General features: G+C 34.2%; 1 protein-coding gene and 1 long non-coding RNA gene across 3 annotated transcripts in view; one reads left to right on the plus strand and one right to left on the minus strand.

The window, feature by feature from the left end:
- CRPPA (CDP-L-ribitol pyrophosphorylase A) overlaps window positions 1-26674 on the plus strand; it is a 340764-nt gene that overhangs the window by 175692 nt on the left and 138398 nt on the right. The window contains exon 9 of the mRNA XM_058446710.1: window positions 21832-21963. Within this exon, the coding sequence (XP_058302693.1) occupies window positions 21832-21963 (132 nt within the window). The remainder of the gene's footprint in view (window positions 1-21831; window positions 21964-26674) is intronic.
- Window positions 1-26674, minus strand: part of LOC131384629 (uncharacterized) — a 63590-nt gene that overhangs the window by 27079 nt on the left and 9837 nt on the right. The window contains exons 2-3 of one of the 2 annotated variants that reach the window (XR_009215679.1): window positions 7798-7875; window positions 6417-6460 (exon numbers count right to left, since the gene is read on the minus strand). This is a non-coding gene — a long non-coding RNA (uncharacterized LOC131384629). Of the gene's footprint in view, window positions 1-6355; window positions 6461-7797; window positions 7876-26674 lie in introns of both variants that reach the window. The other variant, XR_009215676.1, reaches the window with a different exon arrangement.

The raw sequence follows: 26674 nt of genomic DNA on the forward strand, positions 1-26674 counted from the left end.
GTCTGGTCTTAAACTCCTGAGCTCAAGCAATCTTTCCACCTTGGCCTCCCAAAGTGTTGGGATTACAGATGTAGCCACTGCACCCAGCTTTGAGGTGGTTATTTTTGCAAAAATATTTTTAGGGTACTTCTAGATTTCTAAAAATATTCATTATTAATCCTTTGATATTAGAAATATTTTTGGACCATCTCTTCGGTCATCATTCTCCTTTATTTTTATATGTTTTATGTAGTCTTCTTTTGAGAAGTTCTCATTTCTATGGTATTTAGCATGATTTAAGGAGTCTGCCAATATTACTTTGACCAACTTAATAAAATACTTATGTTTTGCTAGATGTAACTTTATTTTATTGTAATTATATTGAATTCTCAGAATTCTACAGATTTTTACCGTCATCTACTCTATTAGTCTGTTTTCACACTGCTATAAAGTTACTACCCTAGACAGGACAACCCGTAAACAAAGGAGGTTTAATTCTCACAGTTCCGCATAGCTGGGGAGACTTCAGGAAACTTACAATCATGGTGGAAGGAGAAGCAGGCACCTTCTTCAAAAGGTGACAGGTGAGAGAAGAATGAAGGAGGAACTTCCAAATACTTACAAAACCATCAGATCTCAGGAGAACTCACTATCACGAGAACAGCATCAGGGAAGCCACCCCCATGTTTCAATCACCTCCCTCCCTTGACACATCAGGATTATAGGTCCCGCCTTTGACATGTGGGAATTACAATTTGAAATGAGATTTGGGTGGGGACACAGACCCAAACCATTTAGAGACTGGTGGTGATATTGATTACTTGAAGTAAAATAGATTTCAGCGTTAAGTGGCCTGAAATTGTTGTGTGGGCCATATTATAAATGTTCTATTCTTAATGAATCTGTATATGTTAGTATGACATTATGATTCTATGCAATCTTTTAACTGTGAGCTTTTAGAAATACTTGCCTGATAACACCACACCTTATACTAAGAGAATATCCCTACTTAGGTGAAAATATTATTTTTTTATTAGAGACTGGTCAGCATAACGGAATTTTACAAGTTTAGATCCCTTATGTCTTAAGAAGAAAAATCTAATGCTACAAACCAGCACTTTCTTTTGTAAAAATAAAATTCTGTCAGAATTCTGTTTGAAACTGTTTTTTCATATGTGATTTTTCTAAATGCTTAGTCTATACTCTGTTGTCGAGGAGCTCAATTTTTGCCCTGATTTGACTGAAGTTATTGTTAGCCTTCTGTTCCTTGCATTTACGGGGGTGTGTAGTATTGCTACCGCCTCTGTCAGATTGCATCTTTCAAAAAGGATTTTCTAAAAGTTTTTTGGGTGATGACCTGTCACAAAAGATATGATATGAACATGGGACATGTCCAGTTCTCTGTTTTCTACTCTTATGTGTTTTTGTTCATTAAGTAATGATGAAAACATTCTTAGAAAAAGGAAGTAATATAGTAAATGTGTTGCAGTATTAAAAGGTAAATTCATAAAATTTCTCATGTAAAAATCACTTTAAAAAGATTAGATTTGGCCAGGCACAGTAGCTCAAGCCTGTAATCCCAACACTTTGGGAGGCGGAGGCAGGCAGATCACGAGGTCAGGAGATTGAGACCATCTTGGCTAACATGGTAAAATCCCATCTCTACTAAAAATACAAAAACTTAGCCAGGTGTGGTGGTGGGTGCCTGTAGTCCCATCCCAGCTACTTGGGCGGCAGAGGCAGGCGAATCACTGGAACCCAGGAGGCAGTGAACTGAGATCGCACCACTGCATTCCAGCCTGGGCCACAGAGCAAGACTCTATCTCCCCCCCGCCAAAAAAAAAAAAATAGATTTTTACCTACATTAAACAAGATTTATAGGCAGTAAGAATCTGAACTGTAGGCTGAGTTCCTTGCTTACAAGTTAGTGATCAGAGAGCTGTTTTTTTTACCCAGCGATAAAGGAGATTTCAGGAGAAAAAACAAACTGTATGTGTTTCTTAGCAGTATTATGTAAAACCACAAATAATACCTTCCCACATCCAAAAAGTAAAATAAAGTTCCTTATGTATTTGGTTCTGGCAAGATTTTCCCAAAATATCCTTTTCTACTATTAGATAAAATAGTGGACAATATTTTGTTATTTAAAGCTTTTTTAAAGAAACATAGCAAGTTCACATAATAGGTAGCAATAAGTGTTTAATTGTTAAAAGTGGGAAGAAATTGGCAACAAATCTAAGTTCAAAATATAAAGCAAACTCTTTAATTTTACTTGATAAAATAGTTAATCGCATTTTCCATAGCAAAAGTTTTACTGTAATTATCTAGATAATTACATGAGAGCTTTGCTTTTCTCTGCTTGTATATACAATGATTTTATTGGTGTTTTATGAGAGTTAAAAATCTCATGAATTTACTTTAGCTAAAAGCGTAAATTACCAAGGGGAATTTTAATACTGTGAGAAACATAACCTTCAAAAGTATTGAATTTAGTTCTAGTTATTAGGAAGTAGTTTATTTACATTACAATAAATTATCTTTAAAATACTTGAAAATATTTAGTATTTGAACATGTCAGCAAATTAAAAAAAGAAAAGAAAAGAAAGTCACCATCCATTCACACTTGATATTTTCACATCTGGAGAAACTGTCACAGATATAAATTGTTTCCAGAGTGTTCCAAAGCTCACCAGTGGCATAGCCAGCAACTGAATCAATCTAGTGTATTACTATGTATCATATATACTTGTTATTTTTATGTTCTCATGAATGTGCTAAGTAATAGCATGGAAAATAAAAATATACACACATATATGTGTTTAATATTCCTTCTTAAAAAATGACAATTTAAAAAACATAGTGATTCCTTCTGTGTGCTAATGGCTTCTTACTTTAGCTTCATAGACAGTATTGAGCCTTACTGAATTTGTTATAAAAATCGATGATGCTATTAAATTTAATACCAGATCCCAGACATATCTTTGTCATATTTTACTTAACTGCTTGTTCTTCTGTTAACTCTATTATTACTAGACTAAGAAAATGTGTTTTCAAGGCACAAGTTCATATCAAACAAAAGAGTTGGCTATTTTAGTTCTCACTGCATCTATATTGGGTTTACTTTTTACAATCTGTTTCAGGTCCCTGATAGTTTACATTTTTAAATGAATAGTGTGTATGTGAATGTGTGTGTGTGTGTGTGTGTATGTGTGTGTGTGTGTGTGTGTGTGTGTGTAATAACCAATGATTGACTTTAAGAGCAGGCCAGTCCAAATCCCTGTTCCATTCCTGTCTCAACCTTATTGCTACTGTAGCCTTATGGATTCTTTCATTTTTTTTAATCAGAAAAACTATAGCTTTATTATATACTGAATTTTTGTGTTGGCACTTAAGAGATATTAAAATTTTCTCTTTCATAGTTGTACACTGCTCCAGTGGCAGAAATACAATTACTTGTATAAAGTCTATAAATTTTGTCATGCGTTTTCTGCTAATGTAGTAAGTCTCAGGTATTTCCTGCCTAAATCAATAAGAAAACCTAAATAAATACTGGTTAAAAATACCTTTGGAATCTTTATCTAGTTGCGGTCATGAATGGATTCATTTCTAACACAAAAATGAGGAATGATGAAATCATTCTAGTAGGAGATGTTGAATAGAAAGAATTGATGGTGTTGTTATAAGTTTTAGGAGATCTTTGCTTATGACTAAATGGTTAATGGAAAGTTTGTGTTATGGGATATAGAATACTCCCTGAAATTAGTTGTGATGGACATGTAACTGATGTTTAAAGAAATGATTCTCATAGGGCATACCTCGCTAGTTTTCATTCTTTTAATGGTAAGTTATTTTCAGATAGAATGGAATTCTGAAGTAATATGTGAATAAAATGAATTCCAGAGGACTTTGTCTAAGTTTTATGAGTAAATTTTTCTTGATTAAGCACAGAGTTTGGTATTGCTATTTATTTCCCTGTTTTAAGTAGTTTTGTCAAGTTGGTCAGATGACTGAGATTGGCAAGATTGTGAATTTATTTTCCAGTGCTATTCTAGTAAATCAGTTTATAACATTTAAGATGAAATACACAGGAGGCAAAATAAATGAAACTAGACTTTATAAGGCATTTCACATTGATTGTAGCCCTAGGTAAGAAATTTGAACAATTTATGTGGTCATTCAGTTTTTTAAAAAGATGCCTGGCAACTTCTCTCACTAGTTTTTTTTTTTTTTTTTTTTTTTTTTTTTTTGCTACTGACTTCTATTTAAATAATGGAAATAGACTTTAGCTTTAATTCTTGTATGCTATTTATTTACAAAGATGGAACCAAATATTATATTTTCAATATCATTTATTAAAGTTAATGGTTATATTTTGTAATTAATACCTAAAATTAATACAATTTAAGTATGCCTTTTAATATGGCTTTGTTATTATATTTAAAAGAGCATTACTTCATGTATAAATGTAACTTGTAAAATGAGCATGGTAAGGATACCAAATCTAGAGTTAAGATTTAAGGCACAAGTAGTAGGTCTTCAAATAACAAGTGTCTCTTAACCTGTCCAAGTTAGTTAATGTTTTTGAACTTTAGTTCAAAATCCTGATCTGTAAACAGAGTGGGATGCCTTTGATGGCATCTAAATGGCTTTTTTTTTTTTTCTTTGAGACAAAGTCTTGCTCTGTGGCTCAGGCTGGAGTGCAGTGGCATGATCTCAGTTCACTGCAACCTCTGCCTCACGGTTCAAGCAATTCTCCTGCCTCTACTTCCTGAGTAGCTGGGATTACAGGCACCTGCCACCAGACCTGGCTAATTTTTTGTATTTTTAGTAGAGATGGGGTTTCACCATGTTGGCCAGGCTGGTCTCGAACTCCTGACTTCAAGTGATCCACCCACCTTGGCCTCCCAGAGTGCTGAGATTACAGGCATGAGCCACTGTGCCCGGCCCTAAATGGCTTCTTTTTCTAAAAATATTTTCTATACTAGAACATGCTGTGAAGTCTTTTTGCTTTCATATGCTCTTATGCATGATTTTAAAATGCAGGTTTTAACAATCATGTTAAACATGAATCAGGTGATATGGTATTCCTAGTTCAAGCCATTTTTGAGACCTTCTGTGTTAATTCTTATCACAAGACTCATAGGTTATTTTGATGTTTTCTCTTGTATTTGTCCATTTCTTATCCTCCTTTTTTATGTCCAATTTTTACAGATTAAGTCTAAATTTTCCCTTTTTGTGTTTCATTATTTTTTTCTCTCTGCTTAATAACTGTTACAAAATATTTTTTCATCAGTGAATCTATCCTTTCATGTCTATCCAAGCCCTTCCATCTGAGAATGACTCCATAGGGAGTAATGCTCACACTGTTTCTTTTTACCAATTCATTTTAAACTTATTTTGTATATACTATCCAGTTAGCACTTGGCAGGGAATGATCTTATTCTCTCCCTTACTGAATAGATTACTTAATATGGATTCACATAGTATTGATTTAATGTCTGTGCGATAGATATTTTGGCCTACATGGAGCTTATTTGATAATATAATCTTTTTTAAAAAAACAGCATCTTACTTTAGATTACTGAAATATTCTATATAAGCTAATTTTCCAGGTTATTATATATTAAGGAAATAATTGTATTGCTCTGTTTTTTCTAAAATAAGGATTCATAATAAGAGTTTACTTAAAATGACCAGAGTTAGCCAGGAAAGTACTTTAGTGACTGGGAGTTGGCAAAATCCCTGGTCCCTTTCCCTTCTATCTACCATCTAAGGTTTGAGAAATTTAGCCAGGTGTGCTTGAGAAAGAGGCAGTTTAGCCTGGAGAAGTCATCTTAAGGATGTGAGAGGAAGCCAAGATTTGGAAGACTGAGCAGGGTCCAACTCTGTGAGGAGTGAGAGGACTGGCATTTCTATATGGACAAAGAAGCACATAGAATGGTTGGAATTAGAAAAAGCCACTGAGTGCATCTGAAACTGAAGGAATGGCAGACTGTAAAGTGTTGAGTTTGAGCTGGGCCTTCTAAGTTTGAAGTCTATAAGGCAGCACTGCCTAGTATTAATTGATGTGATCAGATTTCCATTTTATACATCCTGGATGCAGGACAGAAAGTAGATTAAAATAAGCAGAAAAATTTGTGGTTTAGTTGGGAGGCTACTGCAGTATAGTAGTACAAGAAATAATAGTGGTAGTGAGGACTAGGTTAGTGTATTGGACTGAATGTTTGTGTCCCCTCAAAATTTATATGGTGAAATCTTAACCCCCATAATGATGGTATTAGGAGGTGGGTCCTTTGGGAGGTGATTAGATCTTGAGAGTAGAGCCTTCATGAATAAGATTAATGCCATTTTAAGAAGAGTCAGAGTTTGTTCTCACCACCTGAGGACAAAATGAGAAGTTGGCAGTCTGCAAGCTGGAAGATGGCCCTCATGAGTACCTGATGATGCTGGCAATCTGATCTTGTACTTCTAACTTCCAGAACTGTGAGAAATAAGTTTCTGGTGTTAATAAGCCATCTGGTCGATGGTGTATGTTATAGCAGGCAAAACAAAGGCAGATAGTTTTAGTGGGAGTGAACAAAATGAAATCAAGATATATTTAAGAGATCAAAGCATTAAGAATTGAAACTTAAATAAATGAGAGAAAAGAAGTATAACCTCTAATTTTATGTCTCATAAAACTTGGCGAATGATAGTAAGATAGGGAAGATTAGAGAGGGAACTTTGTGGTTTGTTTTTTAAGGTTGAATAGGCAGACGAAGATCCCAGATTTTTTGGCAAAGTATAATTAAAAAGATTTTATTCATATTCAAAAGTTTTCTGTTCGTGTGTGTGTTCGTGTCTGTGTGTGTACGAAAGCTCTTAAAGCTTACTTTGAAAGGCAAGTTAGACTCCTTTATGACTTTCTTAATATTTAATTTTAATAGAGTTCCAGGGATAGACACAATTTAAAATACATCTTTTATATTATAATGTCTTTTCCAAGCCTTCTATACTGTCTGTATGGTAGATGATTTTTTTTTTAGTGAAATCCTTTTTACTGTAATACTTCATATTCTGAAAAACAAAAACAGAAAAAAACCTTTTCTGTTGGTTGAATTATTGGCAGACAGGAAGATGGTAAGAGTATTACCAGGCTTATATGCTGTTGCCTTAGGATTAAGATCTGTAGCCACCTAAAAATAGATTACTTTTGCAGGTTTTGGAAAGGCTGAACTGTTCTTGTATAGAAAGTATAGAAAGATAATGGAATCAGTGCCAGAAACTTCTAGATTCAGATTTTTTTGGCTTGAATCCTGTTAGCAATAAGTTTATGTGTGATACTTTTGAAAAGTATAATATGATTCAATTTTCTGGGTACCAGAGATTTTGTTTTATGGAATTATGGAACTTAATTTTACTTAAATTCTCAATACTTAAGCTTAATTCTACTTTTACTTGCTAAGGTGGAATGTAGCAAGTGTTGTCAAGGTAGTCCCAGAGTCAATACTGAAAAACTTATTTGGGAACAGTAGGACTGGTTAAAGTCACTAGCATGACTCCTCTGAGTACTGAGTAGTATTTCCACTTCTAGAATATAGTGAGAGGCTTCTAGATTTAAATCTTCATAGTTAATGTGTTTATAGTAATGACTGAGTTCTGAGTTGTTTCCTCAACTACCAAAAATCCAACTATGACCTTGTGTTTCTTGCTCTTCCCATTGGTATGAGATGGAATTTCAAATACATTTGTAATTTCCAGAACCCTCCCAGCAAATGTGGCCTGCTAATGTACATTATTAGTATAATTAGGTTAATGTTAGTAATAACAGACACTTACTGAAAAGCTTGAAATAATGAGTCACCGTTCTTTTCTTTTAAAATGAATGATCCCAGGGCTTTAGTCTTCAGAGCAACCCTGAGAGTTGATTATCATAGATAGCATTATCCCCAGTTCAAAATTAAGCCTAGTGATCATTTCACTGCACATAATGTTCATGAGTAATGCCAATGCTTGCCCTTTTCGAATAGTACAAACCTATTTTGTTACAAGGGAAAAGGATCTTGAAAATCATTTAGTGGAATGCTCTCATTTTAAAGAAGTAACTCAAGCCCTTTCTTTGCCTGGCTTTAAGATACCTTCTTTTACTTTAGGAATTGGCAATTTTTTCCTGTAAAGAAACAGATAGTAAATATTTTAGGCTTTGTGGCCTGTCTACACAGTCTTTGTGACAACTATCACCTCTGCTGTTTTCATGTCAAAGCAGTCATAGACAATATGCAAAAGAATGGGTATGGCTCTGTTCCAGGAATACTGTATTTACAAAATAGGCAGCAGACCAGGCTTGACCCATAGTTCACTGATTTTTGATTTAGATTTTCAATCTGAAATGACCTAGTTTGCCACAGTTATTAGTACCTTTATCCTATATGTGTTAGGCATTTCTTTAACAGACATGCACGCTCTGGGTCATGAAGCCTCATGATTTAAAGTATTACTCATACACTGACTTATGTGTTTTTATCCATAAATGTCATTGTTTCTCAAAGTTTTGATAGAAATGTTCAAATGCATGCAGTTTAAATGTTTAAAAGTCTTTTTCCTTCTCTGAACTATTCATCTCAACTTCTATCTTTTGTTTCCAATTGAGCTTACCATAGCCACCGTGAGAGATTTTGCTAGTATAAATTTACCAAGTTACTCTCCTTATTGAAAACTTTCAGATGCTTCTCATCTCTTAATGGACAAAACTCAGATCATAAAGCCTTGGCCTGGTCTGGCTCTTCCCTAATTCTACTGTTCTGTCTTTCTCATTTCCTAATTGAGTAGTTTGCCCTCTGGAAATACTAAGTTATTTATAGTTCTCCACATGTACCCTCTGACCTGACTTAGATGCGTTTCCTGCATGAGTTTTTCTTTCTACCTGAAACACCTTTTTTTTTTTTTTAATTGTTTACTTGCCAAACTCTCCTTAAAAATTTGAGTGACATTTCCTCTTGGAATCCTTCCCTAATACCCTTGTGCTCATATCCCTTCTCTTTTGACAAGTCGGCATGTGTAGACATTCAGAAATATTTGTTCATTTGAACATGCCTTGATGTTCCAAGTTATGTTGTCTCCTATCTTACCCTGTTCCAGTGCTGTCTTCTACAACGAGGTGCTTTGTGGTGACTTGCAGAACAGAAGGAGGCAGATATGAGGAAATAATAAAAATTGCAACTCAAGTAATTGCTACATTCTATTAAGGAGAATAATACTAGTTCTGAGTTTTTATGACATTTACAGTATATAAGTTTAAACTTCATGCATTTTACTATCTTGATCTTTTTAGTAGAATTCAATTTTAAAATTTTTCATTTTGCCTTTTAGAAAAACATTTTTTATTTCAAAATTGTCTAACTTACAAGTGCCTGCTTTTAATTTTTATGAAGCATCTTATTCCGTCAATAAATGACTGCTTATGTCTTATTTTAAATTATTTTCTGTATGTGCCCTGAACAGTAGTATTAACCTTTGAAGTATTTCTCATTTCTAAATGGGACTTCATTTTCCTCTTAAAAATTAAATTTGGAGAGTGATATTCAAACTTTTTTTTGGAGGTAGCATCCTTTATTTAACCCAGAATAAATTTTAAATGGATCACTACTATATTAAGTAAACCAAAAATTACATTATGAACACTAAATTGCTGTTTCAGTTTATATGTGCAACATTTAGAAATGTTAGGTTGAAAACAAAAGTTTGAAATAAAATATTATGGATAATAATTGTTCTTTTTTCCTGTCTCCTTTTATTTGGATTATGTAGTAAACTGGCTGCCCTATTAAATACTGATAATATTAACAGGTGCAGAAGCATTTTTTCTTGCAATTTATCTTTTTCAGTTAAACAGATCCAGCACCCTGAAAGTGAATAGCCTCTACCCTTGTCATAAATATAAAGTAGAACAAAAGTTACCTTCAAACTTAAAATAAATGCTAATATTATATAGTATGTCAACAGAATTTGATATTTCATTCATTCATTTATTGTTGCAAAGCCAAATCCCTATCTGTGAAGACTGGGATAAGTATCTACTTCTTCAAATGTGCATTATGATTGTACACGATTATGAAAGCATGTGCCAAACAGATGTTCCTTTGCTCTGGCTGGCCATTTAATTGAGCTCAGCATCCATGTGCTGAGATGGTATACATCATTGTACTGTCTTATGTGTGCAGACATGCATTGAATTTTAAACAACAGTATTTTTTGTATTAGGCACTGTAGTTTTCATCTCTAGAACTTCGATTTAGGTCCTTTTTAATATATTCTCTAATTTTTGAATATATGTGATTTAATTACAACAACCATTATAATATCTTTGAAGATTCTGATGCCTATCAGTTCTGGGTTAGATTAAAAGGAAGTATGTATCTCGTCATTATGGGTCACAGTGTCTTCCTCCTTTCCTTGCCTAAGATTTTTCTTTTTTGCGTGCATACTTAAGATGTGTTGATAGGTTTTAAATTTTTCATTCAATTAGGAATGTTTCCAGCATTAATTTTTCAAATGTTTTTCTGTTTTTTCCCAACTTACCAGCAACTCTCGTTACCTGTGTATTAGGCTGACTAAATATGATCCATATCTCACTGGTGGCCTGTTTAATTTCCTATTTTTGCCTTTTTTTTTTTACTGTTTAATTGAAAATCGTTTCTATGGCTGTGTCTTCAAGTTTACTAATCTTTAATATCAAATCTTCTGTTTATTATTTCTAGTGGGGGTTTTAAAAATATCACATGCTATAGTTTTCATCTCTTGAAGTTAGATTTAGTTCTATTTTACATCTGTGCTTAATATGTTCAGTCTTTCCTATAGTCTGAACAAACGGAACATGGTTCTAGTAACTGTTTTAATGTTTTTAGTTCTAATATTGGTGTCAGTTGGGTTGGTTTTGGTTGATTTTTCTCCTCATAATCAGCCATATTTTCTGCTTTTTAAAATGTTTGGTATTTAAGCTGTTAGACATTGAGAATTTTATCTTAGGTGATGGATGTTTTTGTATTCTTATAAATATGAGCTTTGTTCCAGATGCAAGTAATTAAAAACAGTTTGATCTATTTGGGTCTTGTTTTTTTGGTCTTTCAGCAGGACTAGTATATTTAGTGTAGATAATTATTTCCCACAACTGAGGGAAGACCCTTCTTTATACTCTACCTAATGCCCTGTAAATTATTGTCTTACTCTGTTTTCTGGTGTTATAACAGAATAACATGAACTGGGTAATTTATAAAGAAAAGTGGTTTATTTGGCTTATGATTCTGGAGACTGGCAAGTCCAAGAGCATGCTGCTGACAGTTGGTGAAGATCATCCCCTAGTGGAAGGGCAAAGAAAGTGGGAACAAGTGCACATGGCAGAGAGAAGTGGGCTGAACTCATTCTTTTCGTCAAGAACACATTTCTGTAGTAACTAATCCATTCCCATGATAAAGGTATTAGTCCCTTCATGAGCCCTCATGACCTTATTGCCTCTTAAAGGCCCTACCTCTTAATACTGTTACAGTGGCAATTAAGTTTTAATGTGAGTTTTGGTAGGGAAATTTAAACCATATTAATTATGAAGTTTTCTAGTATGGCTCATGGCTATTGCCAATTTTTCCAATGCTGTGTGTGCATTGAGTACTGTTCCTTCTAGTCCTTTGACTAATTTTCTCACATAGGTGCACTGATCAGTTCTCTGCTGTCTATGTGAGGAAGATATTCTGATGTTCTATAGAGTTCTCTCACTGTGATGCCCTCTCCTCTCTGGTACTCTACCTGTGACTCTATTCTGCCTACCTTGGTCTCCCCAGATTCTTAACTTCATCTCTCAATTAAAAGAAATGAAATCTGGATTCCTCCATATACCATGTCCTGAAACTCTCTTGTGGGTAGTAGGATGGGGTACATGTGCAGCTCACTTTGTTTTGTGTTTCTTAGGGATTATTTCTTCATTGTATCTCTTAAACATTGTTTCATATAGTTTGCTTTTTAAAAGTTGGTTGAGGTAGAAAGACAATTTCATCCCTAGTACTCCCCCTTGGGTAGAAACAGAAACTAGGTTCATCTAAATTTTGGGTGTTTAATTTTTACACATTTAATATGCATCCACATTTTTGGAAATTTTTTTATGTAAATAAGAAAAAGTTCAGTCTGTTTTAGCTTAGACTGTGTAATTTTGCTTGTTCCAGATCTAATTTTTCACAGTGGGATTTTAAGTAGTAACATTAGGTAGGAATAAAAATTCCTTTGCAGTATGGCTGTGTAAATTAATGATCAAAAATATTTAATGGGATATATGACCACAAATCATAATATATAAGCACTGCTTTTGTTTAGACAAGCCCTTTCCATTAACACTTTTTACCATGATAACATGTTCTGGATGGGTCGAACAAGATAACAAAGCAGGATCATCCAGTGATTGTCACCCCACCCCCAGAAACATCAATTTGAACAACTATCCACATGTGAAAATACCTTCACAAGGGCTAAAGAAACCAGGTGAGAGATTCCAGTACCTGGTTGTAGCATGGTAGTAAGAAAATACGCATTGAAGAGAGTAGGAAGTACAGTTTGTTACCTGTGTTACTCTTCCCCAAATCTGGCAGCATGGAATGGAGAAGAGACATTGTTCACTTAGGGAAAAAGAAGGAAGTGAGCATAAGATTTTACCTTGAACCCCAACACTTGGCCCACCACAATAATACTCAACACCAGGGTGATCCCCACAGCTTTGTATTTCAAGCCAGTAACTGCAGACTGAGCCTTTAGACCAGCTGCAGCACCAGGTGGGACCCCAGAGACCCAGGCTTCGGTCTTTCTTGGCAAACTCAATTTCCAGCTTATACCACCACCAGACTTGTGTCAGTCCTCTGAACAGCACTCAGCAGCAGCAGGTAGCCCCTGGATTCTGGCAAGTTCCAGTGCAACAACTGATGTAGTGAGCCCCAGGATTCTGGCATTGTCACACCTGCTACAGAGCTATCCAGGCAAAGCTAAATCCCTATCTGTGAAGAGTTGGATAAATATCTACTTCTTCAAATGTGCAGACATTGACAAATGACCACAAGAATCAAGAACAATCAGGAAAACATTACATGACCATATGAAAAAAATGTGGTACAAGTGACTGACCCTAAAGAAATGGAGACGTGAGCTTTCTGAAAAAGAATTCAAAACTTGAAGCTCAGCAAACTTGAAGAAAATACAGAGAAACAATTCAACAAAATGAAGAAAACAGTGACCAGAATGTGAAATGTAATGAGATTGAAATAATATTTTTAGCTTCTACTAGATGATGCATGAAATAATTTTCAAAAAATCAAATCCTGGAGGTGAAAATACAATGTAGGGAATGAAAAATGCAATAGAGTACATCAACATCAGAATTGGCCAAGCACAAGAAAGAACCTGAACTTGAAGACAGGTTATTTTGAAATAAATAGAAGAAAAAAGAAGTAAAGGAATGAAGAAAGGTTATAGGGCTTATGGTACAGCATCCAAAGAGCCAATCTTTGAGTCACAGGCATTAAAGAAGGAGAAAAAGATAAAGGGATAGAAAGCTTACTTAAATAATAACAAATTTTTTTAATTTTACAGAACAATGTAAATATCCAGGTACAGAAATGTCAAAGGTCTCCAATCAAATTTAAACCAGATAAGGTGACTCCAAGATATAATAATACTATCAAAAATCAAAGACTAAGAAGATCCTGAAAGCAGCAAGAGAAAGGAAGCAGATAACATAAAGGAATTCAAATATAGCTAGCAGCAGACTTTTTGGCAGAAATCTTACAGGCCAGGAAAAAGCTAAAGGATATATTTAAAATGCTAAAAGGGGGGAAAAAAACTGTCAGCCAAGAACAGTGTATCCAGTAAAGCTGTCCTTCAGAAATGAAGAAAAGATGAATACTTTCCTGGACAAACAAAAGCTGAGGGAGCATATCACCACCAGACCTGATATATAAGAAATGCTAATAGGAATCCTTCAAGCCAAAAAAAAGCACAACACTAATGAATAATATGAAAACATTTGAAAATATAAAACTCATCGGTAAAAGAATACAGTGAAATCCACAATACTCATACTGTAATGGGTGTGTGTAAATCATTTTTATCACTAGTATGAAGGCAAAAAGGCAAACCTATTAAAAATAGTAACAAATTTAAGGATATGCAATATGAAAATTGTGACATGAAAAATACCAAATATGGAGGAATGAGTGGAGTAAATATGTAGAGTTTTTGTTGTTAAAGTGTTCACCACCTTAAAACAATTTAATGTGGTTTTTGTAAGCATCATGGTAACCACAAAGCAAAAACTTATATTAGATACACAAAAAATAAAAAGTAAGAAATTAAAAACATAACACTAAAAAAAATTACTCGGCCACAAAGGAAGATAGAGGAAGAAAGGAACAAAAATTGGCAAAACAACTAGAAAACAATGAACAAAAATGGCAGTTGTAAGTCTGTACCTATCAATAATTATCTTGAATGTAAGTATATTTTTCCAATCAAAAGACATAAAGTAGCTTAATAGATTTTTAAAAATCCAACAATATGCTGCCAAAAAGAGACTCATTTCACTTGTAAGGATGCACACAGACTGAAAGTGAAGGGATGGAAAAAGATGTCCCATACAAATTGAAACAACAACAAAAAAGCAGGAGTAGCTGTATTCATGAGGTAAAATATACTTTTAGCAAAGAAATATAAAAACAGACGTCATTATATAATGTCAAAGGGATCAAGTAAGAAGATAAGACAGTTGTGATATATGCAACCAATGTTGGAATACCTAAATATATAATATGAAGCAAATATTAATAGATCTGAAGGGAGAGAAAAACAGCAATGCAATAATTGTAGGGTACTTTAACACCTGCTACCAGCAATGAGCAGGTTAACCAGAAAACCAATAGGGAATGTTGAACTTAAACTACGCTCTTGATCAAATAGACATAACAGACATACATAGGATATTCAATCCAAGAGTTGAACAGCTGAAGAGTATACACTCTTCTCAACTGCACATGGAACATTCTTCAGGGTAAATTATGTTAGGCTATGAAACAAGTGTTAAAATACTTAAGATCAAAATTATACCAAATAGTATTTTCTGACTACAAAATATGAAACTAGAAATGAGGAACTGGAGGACTTTGGAGAATTCACAAATACATGGAAATTAAACATCATCCTGACAAACCAGAGGGTCAATGAATAATTTAAAGTTATAATTAAAAAATTCCTTGAGACTAACAAATGGAAACCTAACATACCAAAATCTATGGGATACAGTAAAAGCAGTTCTAACAGGGAAGTTGATAGTAACATACACCTGCATCAAAAATGGAAGAAATATTTCATTTCACCTACTTTTCACTTTAAGGAACTAGAAAAAACAACAAACTAAGTCTTGAAGTTAGGAGAAGGAAGGAAACAATATAGAGCAGAAATGAATGGAATAGTAGGAAAATGGTAGAATAGATCTACAAAAGTAAGAGTTAGTTTTTCTGAAGGGCTAAAAAAATTGGAAAACCTTTTGCTAGACCCTGAATAGCCAAAACCATATTGAGGAAAAAGAACAAAGCTGGAGGGAATCACATTACCTGACTTCAAAATATACTACAAAGATACAGTAACCAAAACAACATAGTACTGGTATATAAAGACACATAGACAAATGGAATGTTATAGAATGCCCATAAATCCCGTGTTTATAGCCAACTGATTAAGACAAAATTTCCTAGAACACACAATAGAGAATGGACAATCTCTTCAATAAATGTTGTCGGGATAACTGAATATCCACACACAGAAGAATGGAATTAGACCCTTATCTCACACCATATACAAAAACCACTCAAAATGGATTAGGGATTTAAGTGTAAGATTAGAATCTATGAAACTACTAGAAGATACATAGGAGACAAGCCTTATGACATTGATCTGGGCAATCATTTTTTGATATGACTCCAAAAGTAATGGCTACAAAAGCAAAAATAGACAAGTTGGGGTCACATCAAACTTAAAAGCTTCTGCACAGCTGAGGAAAAATGAAGAGACAACTTACAGAATGAGAGGAACTATACATCTCATATGCGAACTATACATACATCTCATATGCAAACTATACATCTCATAAGGGCTTAATATCAGAATTATGCAAAAAAACTTGGTTCCATATCAAGAAAACAAGATATTAACAAAACAGTAGAAGACCTGAATAGACATGTCCGAAAAGGAAATAGATGGCCAATAGGTATATGAAAAAATAATATCACTAATCATCAGGGAAGTGTAAATCACAACCACAATGAGATATCACCTCATGCCTATTAGAATGGCTGTTATGAAAAGGACAAAGATAAGTGTTGACAACAATATGGAGAAAAGGGAACCCTTACATTCCCTTGTTAGTGGGAATGTAAATTACCACAGCCATTATAGAAAGCAGTATGGAGGTTCCTAAAAAATTAAAAATAAAACTAATGTGTCGTCTACCAACCCCACTACTAGCTACATATCCAAAGGAAATGAAATCATTATTTCAAAGAGATATCTGCACTATTATGTTCATTGCAGCATTTTTCACAATAGCTAGGATATGGAATCAACCTAAGTATCCACAAATGGATGGATAAAGAAAATGTGATACATGCACAATTAAATACTCTTTGGCCATGAAAAAGAAGGATATCCTGGCATTTGCAACAACATGGATGAATCTGGAGGACATTATATTAAGTGAAGTAAGCCAGGCACAGAAAGACAAATAATGATGTTGCTCATGTGGAATCTGAAAGAGTTGATACTATGGCAGCAGATAGTAGAGGGTTAGGGAAATGTCAAAGATTATAAAATTTCACTTCAATGAGGAATAAAAGATTGATTGTACAGTCTGACTACAATTAATACATTCTTGAAAAACTCTGAGAGGATATAAAATATTACCACAAAAGTGAGAACTATGAGGCCATACATATGTATATTGTATAGATTTAGTCATTCCATAACTAATGTATGCTTCAGAACATCATGTTGTGTAAACTTATAAATCTTATCTGCCAATGTGAAAATTAACAAAAAGTTGTATTTCTCTTATATGTGGTAGCCACTATCTAACTGAGGCTATGAGCTCTTGAAATATAGCTAAACTGATGACCTGAGTTTTATTTTTAATACTAATAAATTTGAATTTAAATGTAGCAGTATATGGCTAATGGCTACTCAAGTGTACAGTGCATTTGTAGACTCTGTTTTATTTGGCCGACCATTGAATTGAGTCTGCTTTACCCCATGATGTACCTTCATGGAAAAAAAATCTGTTCAAAATAAAATGTTAAGTTGGCATTTTATTTTAATCCAGAATAGCCCAACAAAGTAAAGCAAAAGTGACCTTCCAGTTTTTCATTGGAAGAACTGTAACTGTAACTTCTTATTATATTTTTTGTCTATGATCATTCTTTTTACATTTCTTAGCACAGTTCTTCATATATTTTCACATTTTTAATGACAAATTCAGAATAAATATGTGTAAGATGTTAATCTTATATATCTACATTGATTTTGATTATTAGATTATCTATTTCCTGGGCTCAAAGAAACCTAAGATTATTTTGCGAATTTGTTGTTCCTGAGATTATTAAATAATTACTAATTACCAAGACTTTTAATGATTTGGGTCGCACCTAAGAGAAGGTACAGGATGAATTGGTGGAGGCTATTCTAATGACTTGGGTACAGTGTATACCTGCCTTACAGGCATCTTGGTCATGTCTTTGAATATTTTTTTTTCTGTGTATTCTGAATACCTCATCTTCTAAAAAGTTTTTTTTTAAAGATTACTTTGCCTTTGAAATACATTAAATATATTTATTTTTAAAAACTTGCAAAAGTAGATACATAAAACAGAATCAATTCTTATAGATTAAAAGTAGCATGATGGACTTATAGTAGTTGGCCTAAATGCAGAAGTCCTCTTTGTGAAGTAAACTCTAAAACTGTTTAGTATTTTTTTTAAAAAATGACAAGTAACACATGCCTACATGGCCTGCAGAGAACCTTAATAATAATTACAGATTGATGCTTAAGCAGTAATAGTTTTTTGTTTGTTTGTTTGTTTGTTTGTTTGTTTTTTTTTTTTTTTTGAGACGGAGTCTCGCTCTGTCACCCAGGCTGGAGTGCAGTGGCGCGATCTCGGCTCACTGCAAGCTCCGCCTCCCGGGTTCACGCCATTCTCCTGCCTCAGCCTCTCCGAGTAGCTGGGACTACAGGCGCCCGCCACCACGCCCGGCTAATTTTTTTGTATTTTTTAGTAGAGACGGGGTTTCACTGTGGTCTCGATCTCCTGACCTCGTGATCCGCCCGCCTCGGCCTCCCAAAGTGCTGGGATTACAAGCGTGAGCCACCACGCCCGGCCTAAGCAGTAATAGTTTTTATAATGTAAAATGAAATATTGACAATTCACTAAAATATGATACTGTAAACTCAGATAAATTTTGAAGAAGCGTATACCTGCTTTTTTTTTGTAACTTCTTTGGCGATTTATACTCTGACAGTTTTCTTGGAGAAAGTAAATGAACATAGAATTATGTTTTATAGTTAGCTAAACAAATCAATGCCTTATATTAATCAGTGGGATTGTTCTTAACTTTTGATTATAAAATTTGTTACAGATGTTAAGGTAATTGTAGATGTATGTAATGTTGAGATAATTGTGCCATAATACAACAGTGTTAAAGTGATGTTCTTGTAAGAGAGACCACCTTGTAAAACAATTTGAAAAACTGTTTATTTTATGACTTAAAATACTTTTGAAGTTAGGTTTTCCTATTAACTGTTTAAAATGTGAATTTCTGGTTTCATTACTTTGATCTTTTGAATAAAGATTTGAAACAGTGTATACTCTTGTAACATTTGTACTGATATGAAATTCATTTGCTTTTTAATTCTTTGAATCAAAAGAAATATTTAAATATTTTCAGTGGTTAATGTTTTAATGCAATATGTTTTGTTTACTACCTTTTGTTAAATGCCATTATTTCTCCATTTAGTTTTGCTGGTATTTTATTTTGTGAAGATTTACCAATGAGTTGCTAAACATTTGCTTTGAGTTTCCATGATAGTTTATAATTTAGTTTCTATTCATCAGAATTATGAGTTGACTTTGATGATGACTCTGATTTAATTTTGTTCTACAATGAAGTGGTTCACCATTAGAAGCTTATTTTAAGCATAGGTTATTAAATTAATTAATAGAATCTAATTCTTAAATAGTTGAAATAAGATAGTTTTTCTAAAATCTTTTCTAATCCTTCAGATCAACTATTACTTTGACCTGTTTAGTATTGGCTAGTTTCATCAGTTGTTAGATTCATTATATTTCTTTTGAAAAGTGATATTTTGAAGATTTTGGGTCTTATTAACACAATTTACTTTTTTATGCACATGTTGATAATTTTGCAGCTATTATGTAGATTCAAAGAATCTCTCTGGTTTATCTACCAATTCTTTCTAACTCATAATAAGAAGTTTCATTTTGACCATCCTTCTTTCCACTTTGGTGGGCATTAAGCAGTGCATTATTTAGGTATATACTTAAGCTTTGGAAATTGACTTTCTTCTTAGTGAAATAAACAGAGACTATTTCCCCGCATACCACCAATCCTGACTCGCTTCGCGTGCCTTTTATTGTGAACATAGACTCTGCAATGAGACGAAAGTGTTAAATGTGGGGTTTTAAAGAGCCTCGTGCTGGATACTTACTTATAGTCCTTTAATTAATGTATCTGTTCTCAGAAGTAAAAAATCCCATTTTAAAATATAAAAAGTTAACTGGAATTCATCTGGGACCAGGAATCTATTAAATGATTGCTAGACAAACAAAAAGCTTGCATAGAGCTGAGTGTAAAGACATACAAGGCACAGAGGACACTTTTCCAAATACTGAGAGCCAGAAACTTCGCCCACCCACAAAGCCATGAGGCTGACCACATGTTAAATGTTTAAGCAGTTTACCAGTCTATGAGTAAATGGGCTACCTTTCATTAAAATGAAATTAGATATTCTTTTTTGGAGGGCAGAAGGATAGCCTTATCTTTTTTATGTATATGTGAGAAAGAACTGTTAGAAATGTCACGCTGCATGGGAAATACTGTTTTACTGTAATTTCTATGTAGTGAATTAGTGGACGGTACAAAAAGACACACAAAAAATCTACTTGATGTGTATCTATAAGCAAATCTGCAGTACTCAACCTATATGAAATGTTTGGCTGTATTTCAATGGATGCAAGCCTGTCCTGGCTGTAAGTTTATTTTATTAAGGCAAAAACATTTACGTTTCTCTTGAGTTATCATTTTGCAACCCTCTGCTGTGGTTATATAAAACTGCTGTTTTTTTTAAATTACAATTGTGATTTTGTAACAACCGAATTTTTTTTCCTAGAACACATAAGTAGTTGGTATATTTTAGAAGTTCAAACTTAGTAGCACTATGTAAAGTATATGCTTAAGTTTCATGGTATTAGGAAGAACATCTGCAGGAGATTGTCTTCTGTTTTCATGTCGTCATCAGGCCTTTGCATCTGGTAAAGAGAATTTTGAGATGCATCCTACTTCTTCATGCTTGAATTTTGTTAACCTAATTATGCATTTCATAAGGTTGAGTTCTGTATCTGTGTTTAAGTTAATTCATGAAAAGACCATGTAAATACTTCTCCAATGTCTCTTTAATGTCTTAAAGTTTTCCTGTAATTTAAGTAGTTGGCTTGATGGGATAACATAGAAATAAGTCAGTTTGTAGATGGCATCTAAGTAACAAAGGTAATTCTGTAGTTCAAAAAGTTAAATAGTATGTTGAGACTTTTTAACGTTAAGCAGCAGTATCGTTCCTTAGTCCAGCTGGCATGGGAGTATGTAGTGAGTTACAGGTGCATGCCACCATGCCTGGCTAACTTTTGTATTTTTTGTAAAGACAGCATTTCGCCTTGTTGCCCGGGCTGGTCTCGAACTACTAGGCTCAAGTGATCTGCCTGCCTCAGCCTCTCAAACTGCTGGGATTACAGGAGTGAGCCACCATGCCTGGCCAAGATTGACAAGAGTTAATGTATTGTGTATTTAGAAATAGTTAGAAAAGAGGACTTTAAATGTTCCTAAAACATAGAAATGATAAACATTCCAGATGATGGTCAGCCTGGATATACTGACTTGATCAATACACATTCTATGCATGTAACAAAATATCACAGTACCCCATAAATATGTAGAAGTATTATGTATCAGTAAAAATTTTAAAAATGTTTTAAAAATGATCACTAGAATATTTTCAAGAAAAACCTAACTGCTTAAAAATAGTCTCTATAAAAGCCCTCTTAGTTTAAGAAATAATTATATGTTAGAGATGACAATTATTGATCACACTGAAAGAGATTCTTTTAAAAAACTTAATTTACGTAACTGGATAATCACTCTTCTTGAATTTTATTTATATTGTTAATTTCTTAGTATATGTAATACTGCATTTCTATCTCACTCAGTTAAAAATTATGATTAAGTTGAATGATGAAAACGCACATACTTTATGTATTTGACTCTAAGCAAAATAGAGTATTAGCATTTGTTTTTTCAACCTCGTGTTCTCAGTGAGTGTTTACTACATCTGTATTTATGAAGGTGGATTCATCGATCTTAAGTATGGCTTGAAGCACAACTAGAAATTAACAAAAGTTAATAAAGATTATTGCAATATTGTAATCATATGGGTTTTGAGCTTCTTTAATGTTTTTTCCCTCCAGAGAAAGTTGAAGGGAATGATATTCTAAATACTGTCTCTTATATTTTGCAGGTTCATTTTCTTGATTTTAAATTAGTACCCCCCAGTCAGAAAATGGAAAACCTAATGCAGATTAGAGAATTTGCAAAGGAAGTAAAAGAAAGAAATATTTTGTTATATGGCCTTCTCATACCTTACCCACAGGTAGGTAAAATGTTTATCTTCTGAATGTATGTTCTGTAGACTAGTTTAAATAGTAGGTATCTGATTTGTTAAAAGCAGGAGGATATTAATGATAAGTGAAATTACGGCTGGAAAGTTATCTATGTGTGTGCTATAATAGTAGAGCCTCTTGCCTCTAGGAAAAAAATAGAAACCAATAAAACTCATTAGCACTGGGGAAATGCTAATGAGCAAACGTCTCATATTAGGTATCCCAAATAGAACTGTCAGGTTTGTCAAATAAAAGTATGATTTTCCCAGTTAAAATTGAATTTCAAATATATAATACTTTTTGTAAGTTTATTCCAAATATGAAATTTGAATTTCAAATCTAATAAAATTCTTATATTTATGTGGCAACCCTACAAAGCCACAATCCTTGTCCACTGGTGTAATTTAAGATTGTTTACTTTTATGTTATGTTAAAGATATTGGTAGTCAATTGTTTATCTCCCTAAACAGGTTATTTAATCATTTGAAAGCACTGCCTGGCATTCAGATATAAGAGGGCATGGTACTTAACTAGGGAAATGCATTCATTGTCACTGTCTTTAATAGCTGCATGTTAGTTACACTGAAGGCACAATGAGCTAGCATTACAGATTCTTTGTGCAGAGAAATGCTATTTAAAACAAAGAATTTGGAAAATCTATTAGGAAATAGAATTAGGGGAAAAAAATTGGAGAATATGTGGATTTGTCCTTTGTGCATAGATAGCTTTCACTGGATTTGTGACTACTTTAGAGTTTCTTGGAGGTACCATACAAGAGTCTAGCAAGTTAAACAGTCCACTGCCTTTTTTAGTGGTCTCAAAAGTAATTTGGTACTACTGAATGTCTACTGAATGACAGGTATTTAAACTTATTTGTGGGTGACAAATAACAGCTATTGTTTATGAAATTATTTCAGCTGCATTTTTAACCTGTGGCTAACATTTCTTCTGAAACTATGCATTTTAATTAAATATCAGGACCATCTTTTAGCTAGTCCCTTGGTTTGTTTTAACTTAGAGTTTGTTATTTCCTCTGCTTCCAAAATGTGCAAGTATGACCTCAGTTATCAAGAACTAGGCAAATTTTAGTTCACGTAGGATAATGGAATTGCAAAATGTTAATGCTGTAGGGGGCTACTGAAGTCAGGACAACTAAGGCCCAAGGAGTTACATATATTTGCCCAAGGACAGATAACTGGTAGAGTAACAGAACTCAGATCTGTATCCATGGTCAGTAATATTTTCTCTTTGTGGTGGCTCACGCCTGTAATCCTAACACTTTGGGAGGCCAAGTTGGGTGGATCACTTGAGGTCAGGAGTTCAAGACCAGCCTGGCCAACATGGTGAAACCCTTGTCTCTACAAAAAAGTTAAAAAATTAGCCAGGCATGGTTGTGGGTGCCTGTAGTCCCAGCTACCTGGGAGGCTGAGTTGGGAGAATCACTTGAATCTGGGAGGCGGAGGTGGAGGTTGCAGTGAGCAGAGATCGCCGCCCCTGCACACCAGCCTAGGAAAAAGAATGAGGCCCTGTCTCAAAAAAGAAAAAAAAAAAATCTTTTTTGGTTGTACTCAGATTATTACAGTGGGAAAAATCTGTTCTTTTTCTCATGTTGTCTAAAGGAGTCATGGACAAACACTACTATTGTCACATAGTGCAGTTAGAAAATAGAGTTTATTGAGGCAAATCTCAGTCAGAAATTGGAGAGTGTAAATAATCCCGGGAACTCTCATTTGGCCAGGCCAAAAGGGTCTGTATGCACTGCACTGTAGTTGACTTTCCAGTAGAGAGTAATGTTGCCAAGTTATATATATGATGCCCAGTTAAATTTGAATTTCACATAAACAATAATTTTTAATGTATGTCCCAACTGCTACATGGAGCATACTTGAATTAAAAAAACCTTTGATGTTTTCTTGAAATTCAGATTTAATATGCAAACTCAAAAAGAAAATTTATCACTTAAAATAACCTCTTTGTAGATAGCTTAAATGTAGACTTACGGATTATATTATTGGCTCGGCCATTTATACATAGTATAAAGTTTTCTGACTTTATCCAATGCTCACTAACTCATGTAAAATAATTTGGAATGATTTGAAATTCTTGCTCTAGATTAGAAGTGTAACATAAAGCTTGCTTTCACAGTTTGCTGAACGAATTTAAACCGGGCCTTATCTCTCTTTCTAAAATAATCCTATAGACATGACTATGGATAATTAAAATGAACTTTCATAGTTTAATACTTAAAATAGACTAAGGGACAAATAAGAAAGTTACCAAAGCAGTTCTGTAATTTTTTTTTTTTTTTTGAGACGAAGTTTTTCTCTTGTTGCCCAGGCTGGAGCGCAATGGCACAATCTTGGCTCATTGCAGCCTCCACCTCCTGGGTTCAAGCGATTCTCCTGCCACAGCCTCCCAAGTAGCTGGGATTACAGGTGCCTGCCACCATGCCCAGCTAATTTTTGTATATTTAGTAGAGACAGGGTTTCACCATGTTAACCCAGCTAGTCTTGAAATTTTGACCTCAGGTGATCCACCCACCTCAGCCTCCCAAAGTGCTGGGATTACAGGTGTGAGCCACTGCCCCTGGCCAAATTTTTGTTTTTTTAAAAAAAATTTGTAAAAGATTGTTGAGAATTATTATAAAAATCCCCAAAACAGGATATGGAACAATAAAATGAATTTTTTTGTAACAAAATTAAATTAGACTAAGTCCCTTTTAAGTATAATTTTAAATAATTCTATGTGTAAAATATTATTCACTTTTCATTATTAATCTAACTTTGCTATGCAAGTCATCATTAAGGTCCATGATACAAAATTATATTTGAGGAACCTGTACTAATCACCTAAAAATCTGTATTTGATGATCTAGCAGTGAACATACAGAGACAGAATGTTTCTGGCATGAATAGTTCAAGCCAATAGCTTAGAGTGTGTAGTCTTAATTTTGTTGAAATCTGAAAATACCTCTATAATGACTTTTTAATGCAAATATTTGCAACTATATATTTTTCAATTTTGCATGTGAACTTCTGTGTAAAAATTTTAAAGCCTGTAAAATATCTAAAGTACTGTAAGCAGTTTTATCTTTAACCTGTGCATTTTATATGCTTAGGGATTTAGCGATAGAAGCACGTAAGTTCAAAGTTTAAAAGTTTCCCATAAACTATTATAACTGATTGTTTTTTTCACTGAACTAGTGTCTGTTGCCCTCCACACTGGAAAAACTAGTTATATCACCTCCGACAAGCAATGTAAGTTTTATAGGCCCCAGGTTCTTCATTTGTAAAATGCAGATGTCAGAACTTCCACATTAAAGCCTATGTTGGATGAGAAAGTGGAGACAGAGGACGGTGGTGCTGGCTGTGTCCAGAGATGCGTTATACATACATATCTCACTCTGACATGCAGACATTCTGGAATTGAGCCTGGTTTTTCTTTCCTTTCCATATGTGACCACAAACTTCACCTGCACTATTATTTCCTTTCTTTTACTGGAGAAATTACTCATTACGGTGTGTATATTTTAGTAGAGTTCAGAGAGGGAACTGTTCTTTTCTCAGACGTCTTGATCAAAGTACAGTGGAAGACAGTGGGGGAGTTAGCATCCATCAGAGGAAGGCTGAGGAGCATATTAAGTGTGGCAGCATGGTGAGGAGTGTGTATCGTTTTAGCCTATCCATTTTCTCTTATTTCTTCCCCACTAAACTGTCATTTCACTTACTTATAATATAGTGGGATATAGAACTTTTGAAAGCAGTGCTACCTTAGTCAGTATTTTAATTGGATGGGGACATTGGAAAGGATGGCACTAATTGGCAGACCTGCAAAAACCAAGCCATGGAGAAGCCATGGGATAAAGCAGAGGCACTCTCTTACCCTCTCCCTTAGCCTGAATTCTACGTTTCCTTTTGTTCCTATGACTGCAGATCTAGGAGACATACAAATAAGAAAGTTACCAAAGCAGTTTTATACGTTTTTGTTTTTTTTTTTTTAAAATTTGTAAAAGATTTATGAGAATTTTTTTATTATTATTATACTTTAATACTTTAATAGGGTACATGTGCACAATGTGCAGGTTTGTTACATATGTATCCATGTGCCATGCTGGTGTGCTGCACCCATTAACTCATCATTTAGCATTAGGTATATCTCCTAATGCTGTCCCTCCCCCTCCCCCCCACCCCACAACTGTCACCAGAGTGTGATGTTCCCCTTTCTGTGTCCATGTGTTCTCATTGTTCAATTCCCACCTATGAGTGGGAACATGTGGTGTTTGGTTTTTTGTCCTTGCGATAGTTTACTGAGAATGATGGTTTCCAGTTTCATCCATGTCCCTACAAAGGACATGAACTCATCATTTTTTATGGCTGCATAGTATTCTGTGGTGTATATGTGCCACATTTTCTTAATCCAGTCTATCATTGTGGGACATTTGGGTTGGTTCCAAGTCTTTGCTATTGTGAATAGTGCCGCAATAAACATACGTGTGCATGTGTCTTTATAGCAGCATGATTTATAGTCCTTTGGGTATATACCCAGTAATGGGATGGCTGGGTCAAATGGTATTTCTAGTTCTAGATCCCTGAGGAATCGCCACACTGACTTCCACAATGGTTGAACTAGTTTACAGTCCCACCAACAGTGTAAAAGTGTTCCTATTTCTCCACATCCTCTCCAGCACCTGTTGTTTCCTGA

This window comes from Hylobates moloch, unplaced genomic scaffold (assembly GCF_009828535.3).
Source record: "Hylobates moloch isolate HMO894 unplaced genomic scaffold, HMol_V3 SCAFFOLD_1, whole genome shotgun sequence".
Classification (NCBI taxonomy): domain Eukaryota; kingdom Metazoa; phylum Chordata; class Mammalia; order Primates; family Hylobatidae; genus Hylobates; species Hylobates moloch.